The 12,151-nt window shown below is 40.4% G+C and overlaps 1 protein-coding gene across 2 annotated transcripts; it reads left to right on the forward strand.

Moving 5' to 3' along the window:
- The first annotated feature begins 974 nt into the window (after positions 1-974).
- Positions 975-11,791, forward strand: SLBP (stem-loop histone mRNA binding protein). Of its 2 annotated transcripts, none has more exons than XM_081191871.1 (8): positions 975-1,140; positions 2,402-2,530; positions 2,781-2,885; positions 5,582-5,641; positions 7,958-8,089; positions 8,540-8,689; positions 9,153-9,237; positions 10,909-11,791. In XM_081191871.1, exons 1-8 carry the CDS (start codon positions 1,094-1,096, stop codon positions 10,987-10,989), a joined length of 789 nt encoding a protein of 262 aa, XP_081047997.1. In that variant the 5' UTR covers positions 975-1,093; the 3' UTR covers positions 10,990-11,791. The 2 variants fall into 2 exon arrangements, with proteins under 2 accessions (XP_081047997.1, XP_081047998.1); XM_081191872.1 differs by lacking the exon at positions 975-1,140 and adding an exon at positions 1,308-1,388.
- The last annotated feature ends 360 nt before the right edge of the window (positions 11,792-12,151 follow it).

Below are 12,151 nucleotides of genomic sequence, written 5' to 3' on the forward strand. Positions count from 1 at the left end.
CCTGGCCTTTAGCTTGGAGCCAATTTGATTCCCCCGCTTTCTTTTTTCTTTTTCTTTTTCCTTTCTCCTGTGATGAGACTGCATTTTAATATTTTAATGTTTCAATATTTTAATGTTGTATTTTAATCTTGTTGTATTCATTCAACTTGTTTTTATTATTGCTTGTTAGCCTCCCTTGGCTGGGGAGGGCAGGGTATAAATAAAAAAATATTATTATTATTAAGACAGAGTTCCGCCTGGCCTTTGGCTTGGAGCCAATTTGATTCCCTCCCCCTCTTTCTTTTTCCTTTCTCCTCCTGTGATGAGGCTGCATTTTAATATTTTAATGTTTCAATATTTTAATGTTGTATTTTAATCTTGTTTTTAAGTTGTATTCATTCAACTTGTTTTTATTATTGCTTGTTAGCCGCTCTGAGCCTGGCCTTGGCTGGGGAGGGCGGGGTATAAATAAAAATTATTATTATTATTATTAAGCTATAGCTTATTTAGCTTATACATAAATCCAGTTCTGGCAGGGGCATTGCCTCTTTTTGCCATTTGTCGTATGACTGACTGTATTTGCATTTCAGACCTTCCCGCCAACTGATCCCGCCGAGTGGGCGGAGTCTTTGAAAAGCGAGGCAAAACAGGCAGACAAAGGGAAGCGCGCGCTTATGTGCGGGGCGGGGGCGGGGGAGGAGCAGGCAGCTCAGAAGAAGCTCCCATTGGCGCAGCCCTTGGGGGACGTACCATCTTCATCGCTGAGGGGGGGTAACTAATCTATGAGGGGAGAGGGGGGAATCGAGACTGCCGCTTTTGCCCCTCCCCCTTGCTGAACTGGGTTATACACACATCACATACACGCATATCTCGCCAAAGCGGTTTGCTCTCCGCGAAGGCGAAACCGCGTGACAAGGACAACCCCCCCCGCCGCGCGCCCCTAATGGTAGGAGCCGCCCAGCCGGTGTCCGCGCAGGCGCTCTCTGTCTCTAGAGGCTCGCTTGAGGGAGGGGAGCGCAGTCGTTTCTTGTTTGGCGGGAGGGAAGGAAGGCGGCGGGAGCGAGGCGCTGAGGGAGAAAAGAGCGGCTATTTTCTGTTTTTATCCGGCCCAGCCATGTCGTCGCGTCAGCGGAGCCCGCTCGGTGGCCGCGCTCACAGTAGGTGCGTGTCCTCTGCCGCCTCCTGAGGGGAATTGGGGGTGGGTGGGGGCGGGGAGGGGTCTGGAGGCGACCCAGGCCCCGCTTTGTGTCGAGGGCCGCCTTTCGTGCCTCAGCCGGCGAGGCGAAGGGAGGGCGCCGTGAGGGGGCCGAGAGGGCCTTGAAACTCCTTCCCACCCCAACCCCCCCATTCCCAAAATATGCCTTTTATGGTTTCTGTGAAGTAGGTCACCGAGAAGGAAGGAGACCCTGGTAAGGCAAATGAGGGAACCAAGAAGAAAGGAGAAATATTTGTTTGTTTATACGAGTAAAGCCCCCCCCCCCAATTTCATAATTTTAAGTTATTTTTTATTGATAATAGTTCAGCCATCGTTTATTATAATCGCTAAGATAATATAATAATAATTCACTATTTATCTGGCTGAGTTTGCCCAGCCACGCTGGGCGGCTCCCAACCAAGTGTTAAAAACAGTACAGCGTTAAATATTAAAAACTTCCTTAAATTTATGTCTTATTTGCCAATGTTTTGAGAGTTCATTTTCTTGTGTGCTGTTCCAATAGGCCGTGGAACAACAGATCGACTGGACGCTTTGCGATTTCCGAAATAGAGGAAACTCTGAACTGGAGGGACTCTTTGAGAGAACAGCTCTGCTTATGAAACGGTCTTAATAAGGCCGCCTTTCTCAACCTTGGGTCCTCGGATGTTGTTGGACTACAACTCTGTGACTGCTGGCTAGGGATGATGGGAGTTGTAGTCTTAAGAACATCTGGGGACCCAAGGTTGAGAAAGGCTGGTCTAGGGGGTACAGGAGAGACTCTTTGTGCTAAATGTTTGTCAATAAATATTCCACATTGAGGGTGCAGTTTTAAGATGTGGGGTTAAAACGCCAACATGCAGTACTTTGTCAAGTCATCTGAGGGCGGGTTTTGGTTTTTTTTTTTAGATTATCCCCCCCTTCTCTCTATCCACATAGTTAGTTGTAAAGTCCTCAGAGGGCATAAGTAGAACAATTCAATTAGGATTTAAATTTTATATTTTAAATATATATATATAAAACTTGTATACCGGCTATACCTGCAAGTCTCAATGTGGTTCACAGGATAAAATCACAATATAAAAACACAAAATGCATAATCAAAATAAAAACGAGAATGGCAGCCCAATAACAACCCCACAACCCTCCCCAACAAGCATTTTCTAGCAACTTTATAGTCTACATATACAAAATTGTTTACAGTTTCACTTTCTGATTGCTTCCTCACAGACCACCAGCTCGTTGGACTCAAGGAAGGAAGCGTGGAGCAGATGGCAAACACAGAAGCACACATGATCCAAGCATGTCCAATTCTGATGATAAAAATACATGCAGTTTGTCAGACAGTAGGCCAGATAGGTATGTATATAAAGTATGCTGAACTTAAAGCACAATTAAAGTTAACTTTTAATGCATTTTTGTAATTTTTGGCAACTGATTATGCACTTGCAGCATACTAGGTGTATACTACACTTTTAGAGGATGTTAAATGCAAAAATTCAAATTTAATTGTTTAATTTGTGGGCCTGGTACAGGACACATTTTATTGTACTTTTAAAAATATTGTTTTAAAGCTTCAATTCTATATTTATTGGGATTTGGTTTATAGTTTCACAACACCAGAAGGCCATAAACCCCGTTCACGATGTTCAGACTGGGGAAGTGCAGTTGAAGAAGATGAAATGCGGACTAATGTTAATAAAGAAATGGCAAGGTATGACTGCATAATTCATTAAAAATATTTGTTGGGATGTAGAAATATTCAGTGGCTGCCTACTACTGATGAGATCAAAACCACCAGAGTGCCTATATTATGCAAATCCAATTGAAAAAAAAGTAATAGGCTGTATGATAACAATTACAAAGTTACCGTATTTTTCGCACCATAGGACGCACTTTTTCCCTCCTAAAAAGCAAGGGAAAATGTGTGTGCGTCCTATGGAGCGAATGCAGGGGGGGAGGCATGCGGGAAAAGCCCTCAAGAGCCGCACACAAGCTTCGTGCGCTCTTGCGGGCTTTTCTCCATGAGGGAGAAGGGACTGACTGGCCGCATCAGTCCCTTCTCCCTCCTGGGGGAAAAGCCCCCAAGAGCGGCGCCCTCTTTAAAGGCTGTGTGGCTCCTGCAGGCTTTTCTACGAGGTGGGGGAATCCCCCCACCTCCCAGAAAAGCCAGGAGAAGCCGTGCAGCCCCTTTAAAGAGTGCACGGTTTCTGCGGGAGGTGGGGGAAGCTGCAGCGGATTCCCTCCTCCTGGGCTCCCTTTGAAGCAGCAAAGTGGAAGGGGAGCAGCTTACACTCATGTAAGCAGCTGCTCCCACTTTCCTGCTTCAAAGTGGAGGGAATCCACTGCAGTTGCGAGCAGAGGATCCATGGCTCCGCTTCCTTCCCTCGAAGCAGGGTGCAGGGGGAAAGACGGCAGGAAATAGATGCCGGGCAGGAAGACACAACCACACTTTGACCACTGAAAGTCCACCCCAGCCTCCCCAGATTTCCACTGAGATGGCCAGGCTAATATTGATGGCCATAGGTCAGGCTCAGCATTATTAACTGGACTTAGATAAGCCATGGTTCCCCTTACTACCCTCCTCTGAGGCTCAATTTAAAGCAGCAAAGCGGACAGGAGCCGCCCGCTTTGCTGCTTTAAATAGTTTAGTGCAACATTTGATTCAGAATATTTTTTCCGTATTTTCCTCTAAAAACTAGGTGCGCCCTATGGTCAGGTGCGCCCTATGGAGCGAAAAATACGGTATCTACTAGAAACTACTTCTCAGAAATTAGATACAGCTTCTCATTGTGTCAAAATCAACATCGTGAAATAATATATTGAAATTATGTCATGATGTTGATTTTGACAGTATGAGAAGCTGTATCTAATTTTTGAGAAGTGGTTTCTAATAAATAACTTTCTAATTGTTATCATACAGCTTATTACATTTACGTGTTTTAGTACTGATGAGATGGCCAAATTTTAACTGTCTTACTTGGATGCTGGAAGTAGATCTTATTCTGAATGTGGGAGCATTGTGATTTATTCGTCTGAGCAGTGAGTTGAGAATAATATTGAAAACTCCCATATTCCGAAAAAGAGAACATTTTGGTCTTTTTCATTTGGCAACAAAAACAACCATTGATTATGTTACATTGTACAAAGTTATAATATAACTATAACTTTATTATTGTAAGTCTTTGAGAGATGATAATTGGTCTGTAAAGTGGGATAAAATATAGTAAAACAAATATGTAATACTAAAACTACTCATTTTGGATAAGTGTATTGGTATGCGAGCAGCCTGAGAAGCGACCTAGTAAGCTATATTAGTTGATTGCTTTTTGTTCTTGTCTTAGATCTTCATGGGCATTGCAGCTAAGGAGGGGAGGGTTATTCTTCCCCAACCACAATATCCCTAAAGATCACCTCTTCACCTGCACAGGAATTTATGCTTGCAAAATATCCACAACAGTTAAAAGGCTGTTTTCAATCCTAAATGGAGGTGGGGAAGGGGTTTTAGCTGTGCATGGGAAAGGAAGGGCCATGGCTTTCCAGCAGTAATATCTCCAGGCCTCCTGCACTGAAATGCTTGCTTTCTATTGCAAGACTGAGTGAATCTGTCTTCTTTGTTGTGGGATGCTTAACATTTGGGGAGTATAGCTCAAGTAGGGAAAATAAATTAGGAAATGATTATTATGGTCTGCTTGAATAAAACAATTAAAGCTATTTATTGTAATTATGATTGAAGGATTTACATCTTGTTTTCTAATAATATTTTAAAGATATTAACGTTATGTGTAGTAATTTTCTTAATTAAGAAAAGGGGAATACCTTTTGAAGTCTAAATGATACAGAGGTGAGGGGGCTCCCAAGGATACACCTAGCATGTGGGCCAGTAATTTGCCACCTCTGAGCCACATGGTATCATTGTAATGTTAAAGTTGGTAAATCACTGTTATGAGTGGGATTGTTAAACTGGAAACAAATGCACCTACGCTGTTAAGTGCTTGGGAAAAGGATTCCGCTGTAGCTATTACAAGGGCAACATAGCTTAAAGCTGAATGCAGTAATGACGTCAGATGTAAAGGTTTTTGGGAGAAGCTTCCAGTTTCTTAACTTGGAGCAACTGTTCTGATTATGAAGAGATTGAATGGGTCCTACTCAACTGAGTCTTTATTAAAAAAGCCTCAATATCAGGTGACCAAGATTTAACGTTGGGTCCTACTCAACTGGGTCCTACTCAACTCATGGGTCCTACTCAACTGAGTATTTATTAAATGAGCCTCAATATCAGGTGACCAAGATTTAACGTTTCAGCAGTTAGCAGCCTTATGTAAAGGTCCTGCATATTCATACTGTAATAGAGTGGCTATGATATTAAAATAGTGGAAATGTGTGCTAAAATAAAAGTACATTTTGTAGATACAAAAGAAAACTCTTGATAAATGAATATGGAAGAGAGAGGAAGCTGTCTTCTGGAAGGTAAGAGTCAAAAACTCATCTGTTGGGTGTGGTGAAATGCTTATTTTGAACTGTACTGTTTTTCTGGTTAGCTATGAAAAAGCTAGAGCTTTCCTGTTCTTTAATGTATCGTCTGTTTAGCCCTCATTATCAGTCCTTCACTAGTGAGTGCTTGGAGGTGGCTTACAAAATAACAATATAAAATACTACACCCACATATCTAAAATCTTTTGTTCTAGAAGTTGCATAAATCTCAAACCAAATGTAACACAATTTTAGTTTTAAAAGCCTAGAAAAATAAAAAAGGTATTTGCCTGGCACCAAAATGAGAACTTTTTCATTTTTAGGAAAGCTTCTCAGGACAGAGCATTGCAAAGCTAGGATACCATTACTGAGAGGTGATGACCCACTGCTCCGGATGGCAAAAGAATGACCTTTGCTTAAGATTTTACTGTACAGACATACACATGTAAGATAGGTACCCCAGGTGCCTTCAGGTACCCCAGTCCTAAGCTGAGAAGCGCTTAAAAGCAAACACCTTGAACTGAGCCCAGGATATTGATTGGGGTCTAGTTAGAATTGGGAGCCATTGGTTTAGTATGATCATAACACATAGCCCCAGTAACCGTGTTTTGAACTAATTGGGGTTTACAAACACCTTCAAAGGCAGCCTTTGTGTAAAGTGCATTACAGTAGTCCAATCTAAAGGGTACCACCAGAGCATGCCAGTGTGATGTAGTGGTTAAGAGCGGTGGACTCGTAATCTGGTGAACTGGGTTCGCTTCCCCGCTCCTCCACATGCTACTGCTGGGTGACCTTGGGCTAGTCACACTTCTCTGAAGTCTCTCAGCCTCACTCACCTCACAGAGTGTTTGTTGAGGGGGAGGAAGGGAAAGGAGATTGTTAGCCGCTTTGAGACTCCTTTGGGTAGTGATAAAGCAGGATATCAAATCCAAACTACTACTACTACTACTCCTATTACTACTACTATTCTTCTTCTTCTTCTTCTTCTTCTTCTTCTTCTTCTTCTTCTTCTTCTATTATATAGCAGAGTGGGTGGAGGGTTTAGGAGGGCAGAAATGGTGTCCAGTATAAGCCCCAATAGTGCCAAAAGGTTCAAGGTTGGCTGAAACCCTGAAAAGGTGCCAAACTCCAGAAAAACTTGCTAAAATGTATAATAATAGATCATCTACATATTGAAGATGCAACAGAGAAATTGGGTCTTATTTGCATATGTGGTGGAAGTGTACAGGCATCTGTGTATTTTGGAATAAAACATATGAAGAACTTTAAAAATTACTTAAATTTACGTTAAAAGAAGGCCAGAAATATTTCTATTAATCATATTGCCAGAAGAAATAGGAAAACCAAAAAGAACTTTATTCATGTATGGGATAACAGCGGCCAGGATTTTAATAGCAAGAAATTGGAAAAATACAACCTAACACGGCAGATTGGCAAATCCTAATGGTAGAATATCTGCAGCTAGCAAAGGTGACAGGAAGGATAAGATGCCAAACAAAACAAATAGTCTATAAGGATTGGAGAATATTTAAAGAATACTTTAAAAACTATGGTATAAAAGGAAACCTCTTGGCAGAATTAGACTTGTATTGTATAAATATAAGTTAGTAGGGAGGTAAAAAGAAACTATATAAGAAATATGTAACTGCAGTATAAGGTAACCAATAGATAAAGTACAGTGAGACTAACTGGAAGTCATTTTAAATTTTTCTCTTTACAAGTTTTATAATTGTTTTCATTATTGGAAGTATAAATGATGTTAGTCATATTAATTTTGCTGTTTCTTATATTGTTGTAGTTTGCTTCTATTTTCTATTGTTCGCCTGCTTGTTTGCTTGTTGTATGTATGTATGTATGTATGTATGTATGTATGCTTATTTCCCCCCTTCATAAATGTCCTTATTTTAAAACAATAAATATAGATTCAAAGTGAAACCCTGAAAAGGAACACATCCATTTAACTACGGGGATACATTTCAGTACAGCATCCCACCACCATCTATGCGCAACCACATTTATGTTGGCCACTGCTAAATAAATAGTTTGGCCTCCCCTTGTTCAGGGCTTCTGCCTGAGTGAGGGATGGCTGCCTGCGATCAACCAGCAGTGCAGGGTGGGAGGTGCCTTCTCTCTGCTTCTCCTCCATTGCGTGCCTGCACTTTATGAGTGTAGGGGCCTGGAACGTAACCCCTGTGTAACTCGGGGGACACCTATACCATATTGTGTTACAGTTTCGTTAGTATTTATATAGTGCTGTTAACCTGTCATGAAAAAGGTAGATTAAAAAAATTAAAATCAACATTATATTTTCAGTTCTGACTCCAAGGAGTCCACAGCAGCAGTGGAACTTGAGACGGATGAGGCTGTTCTGATGAGGAGACAGAAGCAAATAAATTATGGGAAGAACACACTGGCGTATGACAGATATATTCGAGAAGTTCCAAAGTATGTTTTCTTGTTTACCAGGAACATTTGGGTTTTCTTTTATAACTTGCTACTGGTTTCATTTCAGACACTTATGGCAAGCATAAAGTATGGCTTAATTCTAATAGACTGCCTTCGTTAAAGAATATAGCTATTTTTCACCATAGTCTTATTTTAGTTAAATTTTTGAATATGTTTTAGCATTTCTGTGATTACTCACTTGAACAGGTCACTTGTCTTTTGAAGTATACAGGCAGATAATGTTCTAAATTGAAGTATTCAGATATGTGTTAAATTAAGCAACTGTTTTGCTAAATTGCTAAAGGCAATAGTAAGCAGAAAGAATGACACTAATGAAGTGAGATTTTGATTAATTAAAAATTACTGTAATTAATACTTGCTCTTGCATTTGGAATAAAAGCATGGCTTGGATTAAAATGCCATGTAAACAGTTTTTAATTTTTGTTCCAGGTGTCTACGAGTTCCAGGGGTTCATCCAAGGACTCCCAATAAATTTAAGAAATATAGCCGAAGATCCTGGGACCAACAAATCAGACTGTGGAAAGTTGCACTTCATTTTTGGGACCCTCCTGGTGAGAGAAGTTGTGACATGCAAGTAATGTAAGTACCAGGTATCTTTAGAGTGAATAGAAACTAATAACTTAAAAGAATGAGGGACTGTCTGTTTAGATCTTAAGAATTTCAGTTATAGTGATCTTCTCCTTAATATAGCTAGGTTTAAGAGAGTTATTCAGTTTAGACTTCGTTTTATAGCAAAGTTTAGCATATAATCTGTGTAACGGGTGAGTTTAAGAATATTGATTTTCAATAGCATTTATACACATATAACTGTGTGACTTAGAACTAAGACTGCCTTAACTCCCAGAAGTATGTGAACTGTTAAAGGTTTTAAAAACCAGCATTGCCAAGCTTAAGTAGCTATCAAAATACAGCTATGGGGCCAGATGTATAAACTTGGAAACCATAGGCCTGGAATCTTGGTTCTGATCACTCATAGACATTGCTTGGGCAATATATAACTGTCAAAAATGAATAACTGATAATTGCTTTTCTCCCCTCATAGTAGTCCTGTTGATCTTGGTGACATGGAAACAGAATCTATAGGAAGCAATTCTGCTGGGTCACAAGGAAGCTCTCAGGATAATGATGTAAGTACTTTGAAGCCTGGAATAAATATTTTGTTAGTCCTGCTTCAGTATCCATTACTGTTAGGGTGCTAGATCACTGATTAACCCAATCTTGCAACAAAGTCTGAAAGGTACCAGCTGCTTGCCAAAAGCTAGTGGACTGCCAACAGCTGATGATGCACTGCTGGGTTTGTTGATGTTGAACTACCCAGTATCTGCTTATTTTTGTCTCCAAAACTACCTCATCAGGGTACATAGCACCTCTATTTTTTCCATAGGCATTGTAAAACTCTTCTTCCCTTGTGTTCTCCACCTTCCCATACCTCTTTGGTCCCTCTGCCCACCCGGTACAGAATGTGTTTCCCCTTCCTTTAGTATGTTTGTGTATGCTTTTTCCCACCACCTCACATGCTTGCATTTGTCATTTCTCTCCTCCCACCCCGCCAACATTTTCTGCCTTTAGTATACAGCCCTTGCTTTGCTAGGTGATACATTTTCCTTAACCAGATTGACATATCTGACAAAAGTTGCATTATGAACATTTTTCAGAGTGACCTCCCACCATAAGTTAGAATAATTTTAACTATTATGGCATCGCAGTGCTTTAGCAATTGTAGAGGAAGAGGTTTCACAAACAACAGGAAGTTGATGATCAGTTTTCCTTTTCCATTCCCACATAGCACGGACATGATTTTAAGTTGTTCTGTGTCTTCAGAGGAATAATTGAAGTGTCACATTACAGTATAGAACATAAAGGTTTACAGGGGAGAAAGGATGATTTGCACAGTCATAGGAAATTAACAAAAGGGGAAAAAGGATGATTTGCACAGTCATAGGAAATTTACAAAAGCTGAGATAAACAAAGGTGGTGGTTCAAAATCTTATTGCCATTGACTGCTGCTGTGATGTCATGAATGATTCAATATTACAATTGCTAAGATTTTCTTTACGAAAGACTTGGAGGTGTAGAGGTTGTGGCTTTTTGTGAAAAGTGCAGTGAAAAGAGAATAATTTCAGTAATTAAGTTATAAGTGAAGGTGTGATGCAATGATGGCATAAAAAATGAGGTTTGAGTGAGTGAGTAGTAGATAAAGGGTGAATGTTGGACAGGAAGGGAAAATGTCTTAAATTTTCACAGATCTGCCTTTTTCTTCCTGAGAAAAACCCTAATGGTGTGAGGGAGAGGTATTCAGAACTTAGGAAAAATTAAAGCCATCTAGTTGCCCTTATGTGCTATTGAATTCCCTTGGCAAGATACAATTCTTTACAGTGGTACCTCTGGTTACGAACTTAATATGTTCCGGAGGTCTGTTCTTAAGCCGCAACTGTTCTTAACATGAGGTGTGCTTTCGCTAATGGGGCTTCCTGCTGCTGCCGCGCTGCTGGCGTGCGACTTCCGCTCACATCCCGGGGCAAAGTTTGCAACTAGGGGCATCTACTTCTGGGTTAGTGGAGCTCGTTACCCGAAGCATTTGTAAGGAGGACGGTATGTAACCTAAGGTTCCACTGTACTTTGGAAAAAAATTGCACTAATGATCAACAGAGTGTGTTAAGAATGAATACCCAGGAGTGAGATTTTCTGTACCCCACTTAGAGACAATTGTAGCTAAGCAGTATATGAATTGTTCAAATAAATAAATAATAGTTTATCTATTTGTCTTGTTTGTTAATCGAGTTTTCCATTTGTTTTAGGAAAACTGTACAGGCACACCCACTAAAGTGAGAAGCATTGACCACCTGGTGGAAGATGAATTTGAGCTGGAGACATGTTAGGTTTTGACATACTTTATGACTGCAAAGCATGCATTCTACTGGCTGCTTTTTGAGAAAGGAATGTCTTACTCAGAAGACACATACACCTGAAACTGTCTTATCTAACAGTCTGGAGAACTGGAGTATGGCAGCTGTGAAATTGCAATCAATATTTTCGCCTGACTACTTTTTTTTATACAAAGCATAAAACTTGAGTTATATGTAATTGAGTGATTGCCTAATTTTATGTATACTCAGGAGGTAGCTTTATAAACAGTTTAATTATACTTCAGAAGATAAACCAGCCCAGACAATGTTGACACACTTGAAGAGCTTGAACACTTGACACATTAGAAGGAGAACTTCAGCATCGGTGCTGAGCTATTGGCTCTTGTCCATAGACAAAGAATATGATAGGCAGCAAGTAGTAGTTCTCCAGTCTGTCCTATAATTCATATTGCAAAGGACCACTTATTGATAGCACAGGGTGGTGGCATTTTATGCCTCTCGAACCTTTGTGTCCTTCAGATATTGACAACATGTGTGCAATAACAAGGTAATGAGTGTGAACAGGCTCTTTATGATAAAAGGCTTTGACCCAGTTTCCAGGTCCACCTTATGGTGTCAGCTCTCAAGTTTATTCTGAATTGATGCTTGTAAATAGTTGTGTGCAGAACTTCACTAACTTTTAAAGAAGAATTAATGAACAGAACTTTGGAGACTGTTGACTTATTTTTTTTCATAATGTAAAGCTATAGACTTTTTACTAAAACAGTTGCTGTTTTGTATGGGATAAGGCATAAATAAAGCAAGTACATCTTTATGTATATCGTGCAAACACTGTCATGAAAACATTCTACAAGTAAGATGCAAAGAGATGAAAGATCAAATTCTGAGGCTACTTTAGTCAGTGCTGTCATTCCACCTGGAAACTGATGATCACAGTGCCAGCATGTTAGGTAGATTTATTGCTTTATTGTTCGGCGCCCAGCCACGCTTCCCCTGCGAGCCTCTGCGGCTTCTGTTTACGCAGGGTGGCTTTGTAGTGGTCGTAAAGCAATTAGCAGAATTACGCATCGGTGTGTGTCGAAAGAGCAGTAATCAAGTCCCACACGTTTCTTCTGTCCTAATATCCCTTTATTTGCTCAAAAGTAGCATATTTACAATTAATAACACCATCAGA

Source organism: Podarcis bocagei (assembly GCF_964188305.1).
Source record: "Podarcis bocagei genome assembly, chromosome: 4".
NCBI classification, from domain to species: domain Eukaryota; kingdom Metazoa; phylum Chordata; class Lepidosauria; order Squamata; family Lacertidae; genus Podarcis; species Podarcis bocagei.